The sequence below is a fragment of the Procambarus clarkii genome, chromosome 85 (genome assembly GCF_040958095.1).
Source record: "Procambarus clarkii isolate CNS0578487 chromosome 85, FALCON_Pclarkii_2.0, whole genome shotgun sequence".
In the NCBI taxonomy this organism is placed as follows: Eukaryota; Metazoa; Arthropoda; class Malacostraca; order Decapoda; family Cambaridae; genus Procambarus; species Procambarus clarkii.
Genome location: NC_091234.1, coordinates 16,414,045 through 16,430,594, shown reverse-complemented (window position 1 = coordinate 16,430,594; position 16,550 = coordinate 16,414,045). Strand labels below are relative to the sequence as shown.

General features: G+C 38.0%; 1 protein-coding gene across 1 annotated transcript; it reads right to left on the bottom strand.

Annotated features, from left to right (window-relative positions):
* Positions 1-984: 984 nt before the first annotated feature.
* Positions 985-15,967, bottom strand: LOC123746726 (thioredoxin-related transmembrane protein 2 homolog). Its single transcript, XM_045728460.2, has 5 exons — positions 15,741-15,967; positions 10,862-11,042; positions 9,364-9,547; positions 4,756-4,951; positions 985-3,388 (listed from the first exon to the last, which is right to left on the bottom strand). Exons 1-5 carry the CDS (start codon positions 15,885-15,887, stop codon positions 3,284-3,286), a joined length of 813 nt encoding a protein of 270 aa, XP_045584416.2. The 5' UTR covers positions 15,888-15,967; the 3' UTR covers positions 985-3,283.
* Positions 15,968-16,550: the final 583 nt, after the last annotated feature.

Below are 16,550 nucleotides of genomic sequence, written 5' to 3'. Positions count from 1 at the left end.
CTTAGGCTCAGAGACTTTGGCGAGTTGAACTTTAAGGTGACAAATTGAGTGCGTTTCCAACTTAAGGTGTTGTGTGATTTTCAAGGGCTGTCAGCCGTAGTGTCCTCAGTGTGTTGTGTGGTGACTCACATTGTATATTATTGTTGTCACTTAACATCCAAAGAAATGAATGAATTATGTTATCCATATGAGTGAAAATCTCATGTTAAACAATTAATAGATTAACTTATGGTTTTAAATTGTCTTTAATTTTGGTCCCTAAATCACTCATTGTTGACAGGGAGCTAGAAGCACATTTGTCAGCCATGGTTACTCCTTTGAAACTGAGCCTATCTCAACCGAAGGGGAATGCTGGGGATTTTTTTCAAGATGGCAGACGCTCACTGGAGCCCTCTGGTCTTATTTGCTACCCAGATTACCATATGCAAGTTCTGAATCTTACTATATACATTACCAACAAATGACATGCCGGTTTGTGCACCACCCATCAACCAACATATATCGGTTTGTGCACCACCCATCAACCAACATATATCGGTTTGTGCACCACCCATCAACCAACATATATCGGTTTGTGCACCACCCATCAACCAACATATATCGGTTTGTGCATTGCAAGGGGCCAAGGAACATTGGCAACGCAAGATTTCAAATCATTCTGAATCACAGCAACTTGAAAAATAAGGATTATCTAGGAATGTTAAATTGGATACAGTATTCAGTGGGAGTAAAGCCTTAATATTTAATGATTAATGTTAGGAAAATCATTTAATTTGTACTCGCTTCTCTTTCCAGCTACAATTTCCCATATAACAAAGTGTCCAAAATTTAAAATTTCTAGCCAAAAAGAAATTACACATTATTAATATGTAGGCTTATGGAACTGGTAACTGAAATTTTCACAAAATTTTGCCATATCTATAAAATTCAAAGAATAATAAAACAAACCACTGTCCAACAAAAATGCAATTAAAAGTACAAAAAAAACAAATACCAAACTTTATTATACAAAAAAACAAACTTTACAATAACATTATTTACAATCACAATTATTTTGAAATTTTTGTTTAGTTTACAAAATATCCTGACTGCAGATTATATATTCAAAAGTGAAATGAAATGAAATGTACCTCGATGAAAAAACAGTGAGTGAATGCAGTAAACTGCATTAGTTGTGTGTGTACGCAAGTGTATAAATACCAGCATACTGGTATAAACACATTAATACAAGTATACATCAATGCAATATGTACACTAATAGTCTTTTGGCTATTTACCAAGCAAACATCTCACTGCAGCCAAGCTGATAAAATTTTTTACAACTTCAATACTGAAATAATTCCATGTACAGTCCATTGGTGCTAGTGGCTCAAGATATCTGAATACCTTTCATTACAATGGTCTAAAAATGTATATTTAATAATCCATAAGAGTATGTGTGCTAAGCTTGCCTAGTTATCTCTAGTGCTATAGAGGTTAGATAACCCGTATTATTTCGTGCACAAAACATGTACAGAAAGTACATTAATTAGATACGTAGCTAATATGAGCATCAGGTTCGGAGTCCACTAAATTTTTTTTATGACATTCTTATACTATTTTCAGCATTCATATACTATTTTCATGGCCTAGTTAGTCCTCAACAAGAGCAAGTTGCCTATTTACACTTGATATAATCAGGCAGATTGTAATTTGTCAATGTACCAAGTTCATAATCTTTATTTATAAGTGATTTAATAATGACCAAGGCAGCTTACTGGTGGCTTCTGACTTCTTCCTAATCACGATTCAACCACGGCCAGATGGGTGTGCAGTAAAATATATTATGATCAATAACATTGCATTATGTTTGTTTTTATAACCTTCAAATACTATCACAACCAAGATGACGTTCACTCTGCCCTTATACACACTACTTTTATCAACAATTCTTCTCCCAGCATGGAAGGGAATAAATATTATTTAATAAATAATTAAATAAAGAAAATATGATTAAATTATTCATCCTCAACAGAGAATGAAGCAAGAGATTCTCATTGTTGGAAAGTTTAAATGTTCTTTATTTGTTTAGGTTGTCAGTAAGGGTTTCATTTCCAGTTATGTACGCCTTTGAACATTTTTAGCATCATACACCATTTCATCTTTTAATGCAAATACCATTTATGTGTAATATTCTACATAAATTCCATGTATATAGTCCATCTCCGAGATGACATTCTCGCAAAGGAAGACTTCACGACAATTCTTAGAAATAAAAATCTTTTAAATTTGATAAATATCTAACTTTTTAATGAATTACTAATTTCTACTGTTCTTATTCAAAATCTGTATGCTCTGAAAAGCTTATACTTTGAAATTAATATATAAGGTTAAAACAAGCTTTAGTTCATGCATATTTCCTGTATATTTGGCATTTAATTACACAGTTCCAAAATATCAAGGCTTTGACTTTCCACTTGTATATTGATAACGTCTGATCGCACTTTTGTCTTCATCAACATTCCTAGTACAGTACTGTACAAATATCTTCAGTCTTATAGCCAAGTCTTAACAGTAAGACTTGACTTATCACATATTGTATTGAAACTCTGTAATTGAATCCTTTACACTTTAAATTTATGTAATAATTATTTGATTTAAGTGTTAATTCATAAATATAATACAGTATTTATATTTGAGACTGCAGTGCTTTGAGCAAGTTATTTTTTGTATTAAAAATCCTAATTTGAATAGATCTTATTAACAGCATAGGAAACAATAAATAACAAACTACTGTATTATAGCTGGTTCAAATATTGTACAGTACTAGTTTTTACATAAATTGGGGGAATTACAAATGACCATATTCATTCAATGCAATCTTTATGCTCAACTTTTCCCAAGTGCTGGTCTGAATGCCCCACCTCCAAAATGATCCTGTTCACAAACGCCAAACTACTAGGCGATGAGTCACAATAACGTGGCTAAAGTATGATGACAAGACCACACACTAGAATGTGACAATCGACTTGAGAATGGTCCAGGACGGACCAAAATGTTGTCATCCCTTCACATTTTAGTGTGTGGTCTTGTCATCACCAAACTACTAGGTAAACAGCACTGCATCTCTGTCTTCTTATGCTGATATGGCTTACAGTGTAATATTATACAGTTCGCATATTATTTGGCATCCAGCACCTGGTTATGTCACAGGGAAGGGATGTACACTTCCTTATTACACGTACCGAGTTACACGTCGCCAAATTCCACAGCTGTACAGAATTTTATGCGTCTCCGCTTGAAATTACTCGGACTTCACATGATCATCCTTCTTTCCTTTCTTTGCTTCTAGAATCTTCTGACACTCCATATAAATGTTGTTCATGTCAAATGCTGCCTTTATATTATCCTAAAATTAAGGAAAAAAATTACATCATAAGACAAAAGTTGTCGTGTATAAACCTGGAATGAAGAATACAGGAAGTAGTACAATGAGGAAGTCAATTTTGTTGTGTTTTAAACTATGTTTTGCACTGTTGAGGACAGGAAGGCTGGCAGGGTTGTCAAGGTTTCCCTAGGTCAACTACTGATCTTACCCCAGGATGCCACCCACAGCAGTTGCACGACTCCCAGGTGCCTATTTACTGCTAGATGAACAGATGCATCAGGTACAAGGAAATGTTGCCAATGCAGGTAATGAATCACAATAACATGGCTAAAGTATGTTGACCAGACCACACACTAGAAGGTGAAGGGACCATGACGTTTCGGTCTGTCCTGGACCATTCTCAAGTCGATTGTAAGAATGGTCCAGGAGACGGACCGAAACGTCGTCGTCCCTTCACCTTCTAGTGTGTGGTCTGGTCAACAAATGTTGCCAAAGTGCTTCAGGCTCACTGCAGGAATTGAATCTAGGACAGTTTGCCTGCTACATGACTGTGTTTATCACTGAGCTATAGGAGATATTGTTTGATGTGTTAATTAGTTGATACAACTAACCATCTCTAACAGTTATGGTGGCTATGTGGTTGAGTAGTAATATCGAAATGGAATACCTATTTATACTCCCATTGTCAGTCTATCATTAGGGAGTATCTTATCATTGGGTGGCCACAACAGAACTGTCTCCAAGAAGTTATCACAACGCAATCTTTCAAGCTCTCTGATGCCCCCTACCCTTTCTTTCATACTGTCTATTCTTTCCTTCAAAGATACTATACCTGTCACCTGCCTGTACCAAAGCTAGACCTACTAACATGTCCATACCACCCGAGTGTATTGTGCTTCAACTTCCCCACATTTCATTTACTCTCCTTTCTTATCTCTCATTAGTCCAGTCAACAGGAGGAGGAAAAAATACAGATTAAGAAAAAAAATCGTGGAAAACTGCAATACGTTTCATATCTTTCATAATAGGGTGCTAAATAAACAAATTTTGCACCCCTCTAATGTCTCAGATTTGACCGCTATCTTGAAAAAATGGTGACCAAAATCAGTTTTTTGCAAATATCTCACTTAGGACTTACTTTAGAGGAAAATGTGTTGATATATAAAATAATCTACATAAAATATCCTATAAAACATGTTCTATACATTTTTCTAGTGCACGTGCAGTTATGACTCTTGAGGTACGAGCATGTTGCCTAATTTCATACCGATACATAATATCACACGGAAAATAGTCTTGTGTGCTATATTAAAGGATGCTTTATGCTCTTACGTTAATTGTAGATTTTTTGTTTCATGGAGTATAACAATGCCTCAATTTGCACTCACCTCTGTAAAATAAAACTTCTGAAACTTTGACTGAGCATTTAAACAAGGTCTTCGTACAACCTCCTTGCCCTCCTTGAAGACGGAGATCGTAGGAAGTTGGAGCGAGAAGGTGGAATCATTGATATGATAGTGTTTGGACGCTTCTGGATAACGTCCAACATCAACCTTCCCAAATTTGAGGTTATCTAGAGTGTACCTGATGGGGTAAAAGTAGTGTTAACCGTCTTGAAATCTTTCACTTGTTGCTTTTTATGTACAGTATACTGTATATATTTGTTCAATTCCCAAAGAAAATAGGCAGCAATTAATAACACATGACCATATATTTATTTTATATATATACAAGAGTTGTTACATTCTTGTTACACTTTTTTATAAAGACAATGAAGACATATTTTAACTCAAAGCATTAACCGAAACCAGAGTAACAATTTGTGTAGTAAATTTGGAATTTTTTATTCAAACATCTAAGAGCCCAATACATGTAAAAGATGCTAGTCTGCAAGAAATACAAGTTTATGAAATGTCAACAAGTTAACCGATACATAAAATGACATACAGTACAGAATTTCAAATAAAATAATTAGTAACAAGATGGAATATATTCATGGATTTAGTAGTCAACAATTCTCATGTCAAATTCATCGTTATTTTCGAAGGGATAGACATTGTTTTGCACTGTGATGATTTTGCCCCCTTTGTGAAAAGGGGGCAAACCAAGACACTCGCTTGGCGTTTCACAAGCGCTATGGCCTGGGTTCAAATCCTGGCTGGGGAAGATTGACCGGGCGCCAATCCTTAACTGCAGCCTCTGTTCACCCAGCAGTGAATGGGTACCTGGTTGTTAAACGATTCGGCGGGGTCGTATTCTGGGGAAATTAGGGTTAAGGACCTGCCCGAAACACTACGCGTACTAGAGGCTTTACAAAAATGTAAAAACTCTTGTATGTAAAGTATATTCATTTTATATTTTGCTTTGATTGTAGGCAGAATTCCCTTCCTTGGTAGTTGGCTTACATTGCTTGTACCTCACCAGATACACCTGCTCTGAGGGTTTGGGTTTCTTCTCTTCAAGTGACCTTGAAGAGAAGGTCACTCTGGTAGCATACCAGAGTGACCTCACTCACTCCTCACTCTTTGACCTCACTCTGGTAGCACACAGGACTTGCTCTCCATTACAAGGCCTACAGACAAGTGCAGTAGTTATCCAAGTTTAGTATACTGTACTGCAATCATGCCTATTCCTACTTCTTGTGTATGTTGTAGGCCTATTTTCTAAAGCTCATGTTATTTTGGGCCCCTCTCTGGCTGCTAAATATATGGTTTACTTATTCAGAAAGCAAATATTAATGGCAAGATCATAATAATCGCTTATTTCTATACAATTTGCATTTATTTCAATACTGCAATGTATTTTTTTCTTTCATAATGTACATTTTGTTATACTATGTTTTATATGCTTTATGCATTTATTTATATATATTTTTTTATCCTTAGGATTTATATATAAATATACTTAACATTTATTGGGAGTGAAATGGGGGTGCAAACTTTTACAGAATGTGTGTTAGTCGAGATGCATTCAACTTCTTATCACTTTCTTTCAATAAACTTGAAACCTGAGGGCCACATCAACCCAACATCTCCCTAAAACAAAGGCAGCTCCTATAGCTGTAGAATGTTCGAGGAATGTATAACGAACACGAGTAGTTCAAGTTGTCTGATTCGCTGGCTCACAACCAATGAGTCCCCAACTTCAATTCTGCAGTATGAGAGACATCTGGCCAAGCTTTTTTTCACCTGATGCATCTGCTCGCCTAACAGTAAATAGGTACAACAGTGTGGCAACTGATGTGGGTTGCAGCCTGAGGGGAGGTTATTAATTAGCCAAGGGCAGGGTTTCCCAGCCTTTTCCAGGTTATTCTCTACTTATGGCAGATAAACGCTGCGCGTACTAGTGGCTTTACAAGATTGTAATTACTATACTATGTATCCTCACAATCCCAATGTACCTTCTTGTATATATATATAAATAAAAATAAATAAAATCTATATTGATCCCTGTAAGTTTACTTTTTATTAAAAGTACAGTAGTTTAACAATAATTCTTTTATTTGTTACTAATAGCAAAATAAATGTACGAACAAAAATGTATGACTTTGAAAATATATTTCGGAGAAGAAAATAAAGCATTTGGCAGTTTCGTTTTGAAACAAATGCTCTCAATACAATATTTCATGACTTTGGCATCACCATTGTCTCTGCACCTCAGTGTCATCCATGCACCTATTGCCAGCACTGCCATTTATGGGGCTCTTGCCGACATGTTACAGTCGCCGTTTCGTTTGGGATTTTTTTCTCCCGGCTTCAAAAAAAGTAATTTTACTACCTCTCTGTATATACTTGTTGGCCTAATGCTCATTTCAGTTCAAACACGAAGTCTGCAAGTTGCTGGTATAGGAGAAATTTAAGTTTGAAGTTTAGAAAGAAAAACAGCCTAGTGACATTTTTTAAAATGTCTGTGGTGCTTCTGCTTGGGAACAGATTATCTTGAGTTATCTTGAGATGATTTCGGGGCTTTTTAGTGTCCCCGCGGTCCGGTCCTCGACCAGGCCTCCACCCCCAGGAAGCAGCCCGTGACAGCTGACTAACACCCAGGTACCTATTTTACTGCTAGGTAACAGATGTTCTTGCCAAAGGAGCAAAGGCAAGTGTGTTTAGAGTTCAGGATGTGAAAGAGGACATAATTGGTGATATTGAATGCAGGGGCCATCAGGTGGTGACCAGATGTCACATGACCACCAACATGAGACAGCGAGACATCTCACTGGTGTGGGACACATGACTTTCTCCACAAATCTGTGTGGAAGGAAGGACAAATTTTGTAGAAATTCCTAGACATGCACAAGCCCATGTTCAGAGCCAAGGATTTAGGAAGAGGCAAGAAGAAGCCTAGCGAGTTCAAGGACAATTAGTCGAGTTGTAGCTTGGCAGTGGCTAACAGTCTGGGATAGTTGACCAGACCACACACTAGAAGGTGAAGGGAAGACAACGTTTTTGTCCGTCCTGGACCATTCTCAAGTCGATTGCGAGAATCGACCATTCCACAATCGACTTGAGAATGGTCCAGGATGGACCGAAATGTCGTCGTCCCTTCACCTTCTAGTGTGTGGTCTGGTCAACTTGCTTTAGCCACGTTATTGTGACTCATCGCCTACAGTCTGGGATAGTTTTGAACACCGTGTGTGGCTGAGCAGGATCATTTAATGCGGAGTCTTGTACAACTTCCCCACAGCCTGCAACTGCAGGAATTTCCATAACACTAAGGACAGCCCCAATCAGAAGGATCAGAGAAGAATCTGAGGTAAGAATAGTGTGGTGAAGCAGCTGCAACGTGAGCAGCCTGCGATAATCTTATCCAGCAAGAGACAATACATTAAGTAGTGAAGTGCTAAGTCTGCAGTTCTTATTAGTAACCTGTGGCTGCAAGTTTGGGCTGTGTAGCGGTTCAGTTACAGCCAACCCAAGTGTAGCAGAGATAGCTTGCAGTGACATTTATGTGAAGTGGTGGTCTGAGTCTGGAGTCACTTTACACCAGTTATGGTGTGAGCTATTAGCCAAGTGGAAGAACTACAAGTTTGCAATGATGCAGTATTGCAGGGAGGGCCTGGGGTACTTACTCACACCCCAATTGCCTGCAGTTGTATAAAATTCATTCAAAATTATTTATGCACCCTGGAGTGCAGAGTGCTTGTACTTGTAGGCCCCTCCTAACCACTCTACATACTCAACCTCAACCCAGGTCGCACTCTAAACCTGTGTCAGGTTAGGTTAGGGTCTGTAGGTTTCATTTCTTTGACCTGTAACTTTTTTTTTTTTTTAGCACTTTGACTGTTGTATCATTCTTCTGGAGCAGGTCCTCTGGATTTGAGGTGAACGGCAGGTGTTCAAGTGTCTTAGACCCTGGTCCTGTCCATACTCTCCTGTCTCTCCAGACTCCCTGGAGGGTGCCGACAGGAAGTTGAGATCTTGGTTTGTATTTGTGTAAGATCTCAGGTATTTCATACTCCCACTCCTCTTCGGAGGTGTTAAGGAGAGAATCCTTGAGAGTTTCCGTAATCGTTTCCGAGAGGGACTTGGAAACAGTTAACTTAGCCTCCACTGGTCTCCTTGCTTTCGATGTCGAGGATTGGATTGGCGAGGCTTCTCATGTTCTCTTCGTTCGTACTGCGTCAATCTCTATTCCGGTTCTACAATTCAACAAAACTTCCAACTTTTTAACACTCAAGAATGGGGAAAAGAAACAAAGTTATACGTTTTTTCTTCTCTGTTTGACTCGTGTGTGTGCGAGAGAAAAAGTTTGGAAAAAAGCTCATTTCTGTCCTGCCTGGGATTCGAACTCGACTGTACTACCAGGGCCCCAACCGGGACTTCTATGCACCTAAATATGTGCAAGTGCACATATTTCACATGCAAGGTCCATCCATTTATATAACTTATTAGTGTCATACCCTTCTTCAGTATTCTTACCTTGACATCCCGCATGCGTAACATTACGCTACTAGCTTTAGAACTAAAAATTTCATGACACAAACAGTAACTTCTTACTCGGCTGAAAGTTTGGCAAATGTAGGAGCCAGATTGGAACAGGCAGGACTCCAAGCTGTAAAGAAGGTGATGAACCAGATACAATGCTTGTCTCGGGCCAGTTCTTCATCCAGTTCTTTTCCCTGGAAGTACACAACTTTTTCTGGGCCTTGGTATACCGGCTCTCCAATAACTAAGAAGTGAACTGCAAAAGACACAGAAATATCAAAGGCGTGTTAAAACACAATATGAAACCCTGATGCTCAACTCAAATTTCAAAGATAGCCCTAGCTACATTTTATAATACAGGCCATTATAGGAGAAAACATTATATGTAATTTCACGTAAAATAAGTGACTATTCAACATCACTGTTAATGAGCATTGTTACATACAGTATTTACTGGGATTTAGCCGAAAGCCTTCATGCACATTCAATACTAGAAGGGGGTACCTGGCTATACCCGGGTCTTTTTCACTCCCTTTACCCCCCCCCCCCCCTCTTCACCTCATCCCTCTCTAATTGATCCTCCACCCTTCTTTCTTCTCCCTCTCCTTTAAAAAAATGTATTTCGAAGCACTGAAAATGCTACACAACTCTATGGAGGGGGGGGGGGGGACAAACCCATATTTCGGATTTCACTCCATAAAAATTGCATGGGGTCTCTATAAATGCTATTTCTTAAAGCATTAAACTTAGGCCGACCCTGACCAATGTTTGTACCGTACCCAAACATTCTCCCTGCAAAGTTGGGTGAGGCTAACTCTAATCTGGCATTCAACCTCAGACACACACACACAAATATATATATATGGATATAGGAAAAGGTAAAATTGGTTGTGAAAGTACAAATGGTGGCGATTATGTAGTACATTCTTGCAATGCCACAAACATGTACACCATTTTGGGCAGGCCCTAAAGCTAAAACAGAATGTATAATGAACTTAGAGGTAGAGGGTAAAAAGAGTCAATCTTGAATAAAAAAGAAGTAAGGATATTATACTGTATAATGACATAAGGTATTGATGGGTATGAGATGAGATGCCAAATATTTAAAAGGATTACATCAGAGATATCATAATTTACTATCATAAAAGACATTAGAAGAAATGGTAAAGAATGTTAAGTGCTACTGAACATCAGAGAAATCTCAGTACAGTGTTATCTTGCTCAAATGTAACTAATGTTAAACAGAAAACTGGATACACTAAAGGATTACAATCTGATTAGTATCTGATACAACGGATCTAGATAAAATAGATAATTTGGATTTATGGTTCCCATAAACTTATGCCATGCTATTTTTTAATTTTTTTTTTTATATGGAATCAAAATGGCATTGGCCTATAGGCTTTAGTGCAAAAATTGGTCTTGTTTCCAAAAAAAGCAAGAACAAGCATCTAACCTATCTTCATGGATGTCTGATTTTATAAGGTCTTTAAAATTAAAAAGTCTTCTTTATTGAAGTCTAGACCATCCTACAATTAGATGTTTATTTACAGCAGATAAATATACTTACTGAGGGCCAATATGATATAGATTATGCCATACACTACATCAGCGGTAAACCATAGGACAATATTGCAAATCTTGGCATACATGTTGAATACGGAGATATAGGCAACCATATTTCGACTTCCGCTCTTGCGAGACCTAAACATTATGATCACCAGCATGAAGAACAACACTTCCGATTCCCACTGTTGAATGAAATAAGTGAAAATGTGATTATTAACAAGTTAAATGGTACATAGACGTAAATTTATTCTACAAATATACAAAATATAATTTTGGATAATGTGTTTCACATTACTTTTTTTTTTTTTTTTTTTTTACAAAACTTGTGTTCCCAGGATTGCATACTTATACTATATACTGTATACTGTATACACATACTATATTGCATACTTACTCTACTTTAAATAAAAAATACAGAAGCACTATAAAAAACTCTAAATAGTGAAGCTATTTTAAATTCATAAAGGCCTAATATTTCTTGTTCTCATGTAGTACTAATGCTGTACACTACCAAATGCTTTACTTAAAATTCTAAGTAACCTTCACCTAAAATTTTCCAGTTTTCAAACAGATTTTGTGCTTTGTTTTCGTTCCCTTTTGTTGTACTCTTTCATACCCTACAAGGACTAGCAAATGCATCCGACAACTTCAGGCATCACGAAAGGCTTTCGGTACAGTAATTATAAAGTGACTCAGGTACAATATTGTGTTTGATAACTGTAATAGGCATACTGAACGATAAATACGCAAGTGCATTTCTCCATAAATAATTTGCAGGGGTGGCTGTGTGAACTAGTGGTACTATGATACCGACTGTTTAGGCAGTCTTAGTATAATATTCAGCCCCATTATATACACGCTGTATATTGGTGCAGTGGCAATGCTTTCCAGCCACCCGATAGTTTATCTCTAATTAGAGTTAGTGACTGTACCTATGGAATCTTTATTCTCCACCAGGTCTACTCTGCCTTTTCTACTGTATCTGTTGCTCCAGTATCCAACATTTTGTTTGTAACTCATCTTGTTTTTATGTACTTTTATCTGAAAAAACATTTGATTTCCATTTGGTTTGTATGTTTTTTACTGTGCAAATTTGGGACCTGCCCTTTGAATATCTTCATGTATATACTGCGTTATGTGATACCTCTCTCGCCATTGCCAGTTACTTCAATTGGGACAGGAAGTCTGCTACTTGTCAAAGATCCTCCCATTATTACCGAGGATTTTTCTCCCAGCTGAATTCTGAACATTTAATTTCTTTGCATTAGCGGGAAGGCGAATACGCAGCCCATCTTCCCAAGGTTTCCCAACATCAAGAAAATGGTTAATTTAAAGTGCCCTCTCCTAACCTTCCAGAGGATCCAAAACAGAAAACAGAACAATACGCCACTTTCGCAAGCCGCTTCCATTTTTTAGTACGACAATTTTTGGCCTTATGTAATGCATGCAAGCGAAAAGTGACATTCTTTGTAGGATGACAGGTTGTATTACGTGGGTTTACTACCCTATGGTTGATAAATCATCTCCCGTTTTCTGTCCTACAGTAGCTTGTCGAGCTTAAAGTTGTTGCCTCAACTCTCTTATGCAGATTACACTGAACCTTTAAAAAACAGTCAGAATTAATTATATTCCAATTTGCTCAGCATTTTAAAGTAACTTTCAATGCTTTGAAAGTTAAATTAAAATGCTAACAGCTTTGCTATTGCTAATTTACTAATGGCTTGGTGCTTCCTCCTGATAGATCCCTTTCCTTCAGTGCTTAGAACATAAGACGAAATGTAAATTGTAGACTCACTTAGGATGACCTGCCCAAAATGCTATGCATGTTAGTGGCTTTGCAAGAATGTAAAAATACCAATTTTACGTAATCTCACAATCCCATTGTACCTTCTTGTGATTAAAAATTATTATTATTATGATTAATTAAAACCAAACTGATTATGAATCAATAAAACCATTATGCAACTTGAGGATTATTAATATATTGGATACAAGCCCATGTAGTGCTGTACTACTATAATACAGGTTCATGATACGCCATGCTAAGGGAAAGTTCCGCATATAGAGTAATTGGGGAATGTTTAATCAACACCATCTCCTCGGTAATCAAAATCGAGCACCTTTCTAGATATTTTTTTATGTCTACTAAGAAAATTAAAACATGGCAAACAATTATCAGGAGGAGGCACCAAACCAGGAAACTTTATACCATAGTAATGAATTATATTTTTACTTGACTGACGTGTGGATTTACAGTAAGTGAACCACCAGAATGTATCATCAAATCTGAAGTACAGTTACCTTGAGGTTACCTTGAGGTGCTTCCGGGGCTTAGCATCCCCGCGGCCCGGTCGTCGTCCAGGCCTCCTGGTTGCCGGACTGATCAACCGGGCTGTTGGACGCGGCTGCTCGCAGCCTGACGTACGAGTCACAGCCTGGTTGATCAGGTATCCTTTGGAGGTGCTAATCCAGTTCTCTCTTGAACACTGTGAGGGGTCGGCCAGTTATGCCCCTTATGTGTAGTTATGTACAGTTGAGTGAAACCAATTTGTAAAACTAGTTTAGATATTATTAATTCACACAGCTACTCAATATTACCTGAATATAGCCAAGAGCCACCATCGTCAGTGGTCTCAATAGGGACACCTTTCTCAAGTTGTTCCTCTGTATAAGTTGGGTCTGGGTCAAATTTAGCTTATACCAAGAGCTTTATAGCATTGAATGGTTTAGGGTAAAGCAGCCCCTTTCCCAACCTGCTCCTAATGTAACCTGACCATAACAACCAACCTTATCCTTGCCTAAATTATTCTTCCTTTCATCTAGCCAAACAAGCTACGGTAGATTAAACTGGTTCCAATAGCTCACTGAAGTAAGGAACAACCTGTAAAAGGACTGACATCTTTAAATAGTATTAAGTTTTAGTCTGTGTTTTTCCTGACTGAAACGCTTTGCATAATAGTGGCTTTAGGTACTATGTACTAGCTCTATCTATAAATCCATCAACTTTTGTACCTTACCTTGTATGCATGTACTTTACCTGAATAAATATTTTTATTATATAGCATATAATTAAGGGTCTTGCCACTTTTGGCTATAAAAGAATTAACAATTGCATACCAAAATTGTATAAATAAAACCCATTTTACTTCTTTAAATAAACTGACATAAATAAGGTAATTTAATTATGATAAACTTATTGCCAATTTGACTATGCAAGACCGTTTTGTTTCAAATTATTGGAGACAAAGCCGATTATGGTTATCGAGGCTTCCTTAGACAAACTACTGACCGAGTAGTCTTGGAGGGAACTCTACATTGACCGAGTAGTCTTGGAGGGGACTCTACATTGACCGAGTAGTCTTGGAGGGGACTCTACATTGACCGAGTAGTCTTGGAGGGGACTCTACATTGACCGAGTAGTCTTGGAGGGGACTCTACATTGACCGAGTAGTCTTGGAGGGGACTCTACATTGACCGAGTAGTCTTGGAGGGGACTCTACATTGACCGAGTAGTCTTGGAGGGGACTCTACATTGACCGAGTAGTCTTGGAGGGGACTCTACATTGACCGAGTAGTCTTGGAGGGGACTCTACATTGACCGAGTAGTCTTGGAGGGGACTCTACATTGACCGAGTAGTCTTGGAGGGGACTCTACATTGACCGAGTAGTCTTGGAGGGGACTCTACATTGACCGAGTAGTCTTGGAGGGGACTCTACATTGACCGAGTAGTCTTGGAGGGGACTCTACATTGACCGAGTAGTCTTGGAGGGGACTCTACATTGACCGAGTAGTCTTGGAGGGGACTCTACATTGACCGAGTAGTCTTGGAGGGGACTCGGCACTGGTGTTGTCTTTTGACAATTCCTTCCCCAAGATGCAACTCAAAACAGTCTCTTAACACCCAAGTACCTACTTACTGCCAGGTAAACAGAGGCATTCTGGCGAAAGGAAACTTGTGCAAATGTCCCGTTTACCTGTGGAAATCAAACCCGGGACTTTACGGTTGTAGTCCGACTACCGAGCGACAGGACTTGGAAGGGATGTGCAAAGAGTGAAGGAATGGTGCCCAATCACTTGGGCCCACTGGTTGGGAATGGTCCCAGTCCCAAGTGATTGGGCACCAGTGGTCCCAGTCCCAAGTGATTGGGCACCCGTGGTCCCAGTCCCAAGTGATTGGGCACCCGTGGTCCCAGTCCCAAGTGATTGGGCACCAGTGGTTAGGTTGGATTAATGGCTTGGCCCCACTGTCTTACCCCACACAGGTTAAATCTCTCTTTGGGGTAACATTACGTGACATATGAACTAGATTAAATCAGAACACATTTATGCTGTTCACATTTTGTTTTTTTTTTGTTTTACCTTTGTTTTTACCTTTGGCAAGGCACTGAAATTGGGTAGCTAATCCTCACTGTAAATCTCTTATGGTTACTATGGGCAGAGTTATTAGCCATTATAATAAAAATAATATTTTATTTAGGAAAAGCACATACACAGACGCAGAGTTACAAACATTCTGACTGATTTATAATACAATAATACATTGTATAATACAGTACATTTCTGAGGGATACATTTTTGATGATATACTGCAATATACTATATAAAATGCACTTCAATTGACCATCTTTCTCTCATTTTCACTTACAAAAAGCATCAAATTCCTAGTAATAAGAACATAGAACATCACCGTACAGCGGATTACAACATTGCAACATCCAAGAAAATTTCCCAATCCCAAATTACCATAACCCAACCCCTCGTGTACCTCTACTCTTCATCACCTGCCCCTGATGAATACACCGGCTTAATCAACTCATCACAATTCACATCAAAAGCGATTGTGCCGTAGGAAAACAATATATATATATATAAGACTCACCATTGACAGCTCCCCGCACTGGTCAGCCGGGAACAGGACCTCACACACGCCTGGAACATACTTGGAAAACAAAAAGCTTAAGCTCATCAGGAGGTTAATGACGTGGTAAGGATGAGCTAGCTGCTTGAGATCATCTAAGAGCTTCATGGTGATGAATGATGAATGAGACGAGCCGTACACACCTCCCTCTCAGCCGGCCGCCAGGCGTATACTGCCTCAACCTCTCAGCAGACGACGTTTATACCTCTAAATGAACCCAAAAACCTATATTTATTCATTAATTTATATATATCTATATATACAAAAAGTTACATTGCGTTTATGTGAGTACATAGCATGATGTGTTCATATTCTTGTAAAGCCACTAATACACCAATTTTGCCAGATATACGATCAATTCTACATTATTGCTCGATAAATTAATCCTAGTTTACGCTATCTAGCCTCTGATATATCCTATATAATCCTAGTATATCCTAAGTATACGAAAATACGATATATTTGCAATTTATGATATAAATATACGCCATCGGCTTGTCTCTTGGTAGAAGGGGGGGGAGGATTGTTAATTTTTATAATTAGAATTCATTTGGATAATTATAATTATGATTTAATTGGATAACAATAAGTTTTAATTTATTTATATATCTTTCATAGAGTATAGGGTAGCAGCACATTGCTGTGTATACCTAACTTTCTCAATTAAAAAAATATGTATTTATGTATTTATTTATTTATATACAGAAGGTTCATTAGGTTTGTAAGAGTACATGGCATTGGTGATCTTACATTCTTACAGAGTATCTTTTT

Excerpts from the sequence above, each read along its gene's own strand:
- LOC123746726 (XM_045728460.2), bottom strand. The coding sequence starts at position 15,887 with ATGAAGCTCTTAGATGATCTCAAGCAGCTAGCTCATCCTTACCACGTC. Across the intron at positions 11,043-15,740 it reads AGTGCGGGGAGCTGTCAATG|TGGGAATCGGAAGTGTTGTT; the intron begins GTGAGTCTTATA and ends TTCATTCAACAG. Across the intron at positions 4,952-9,363 it reads TTTGCCAAACTTTCAGCCGA|GTACACTCTAGATAACCTCA; the intron begins GTAAGAAGTTAC and ends TTACCCCATCAG.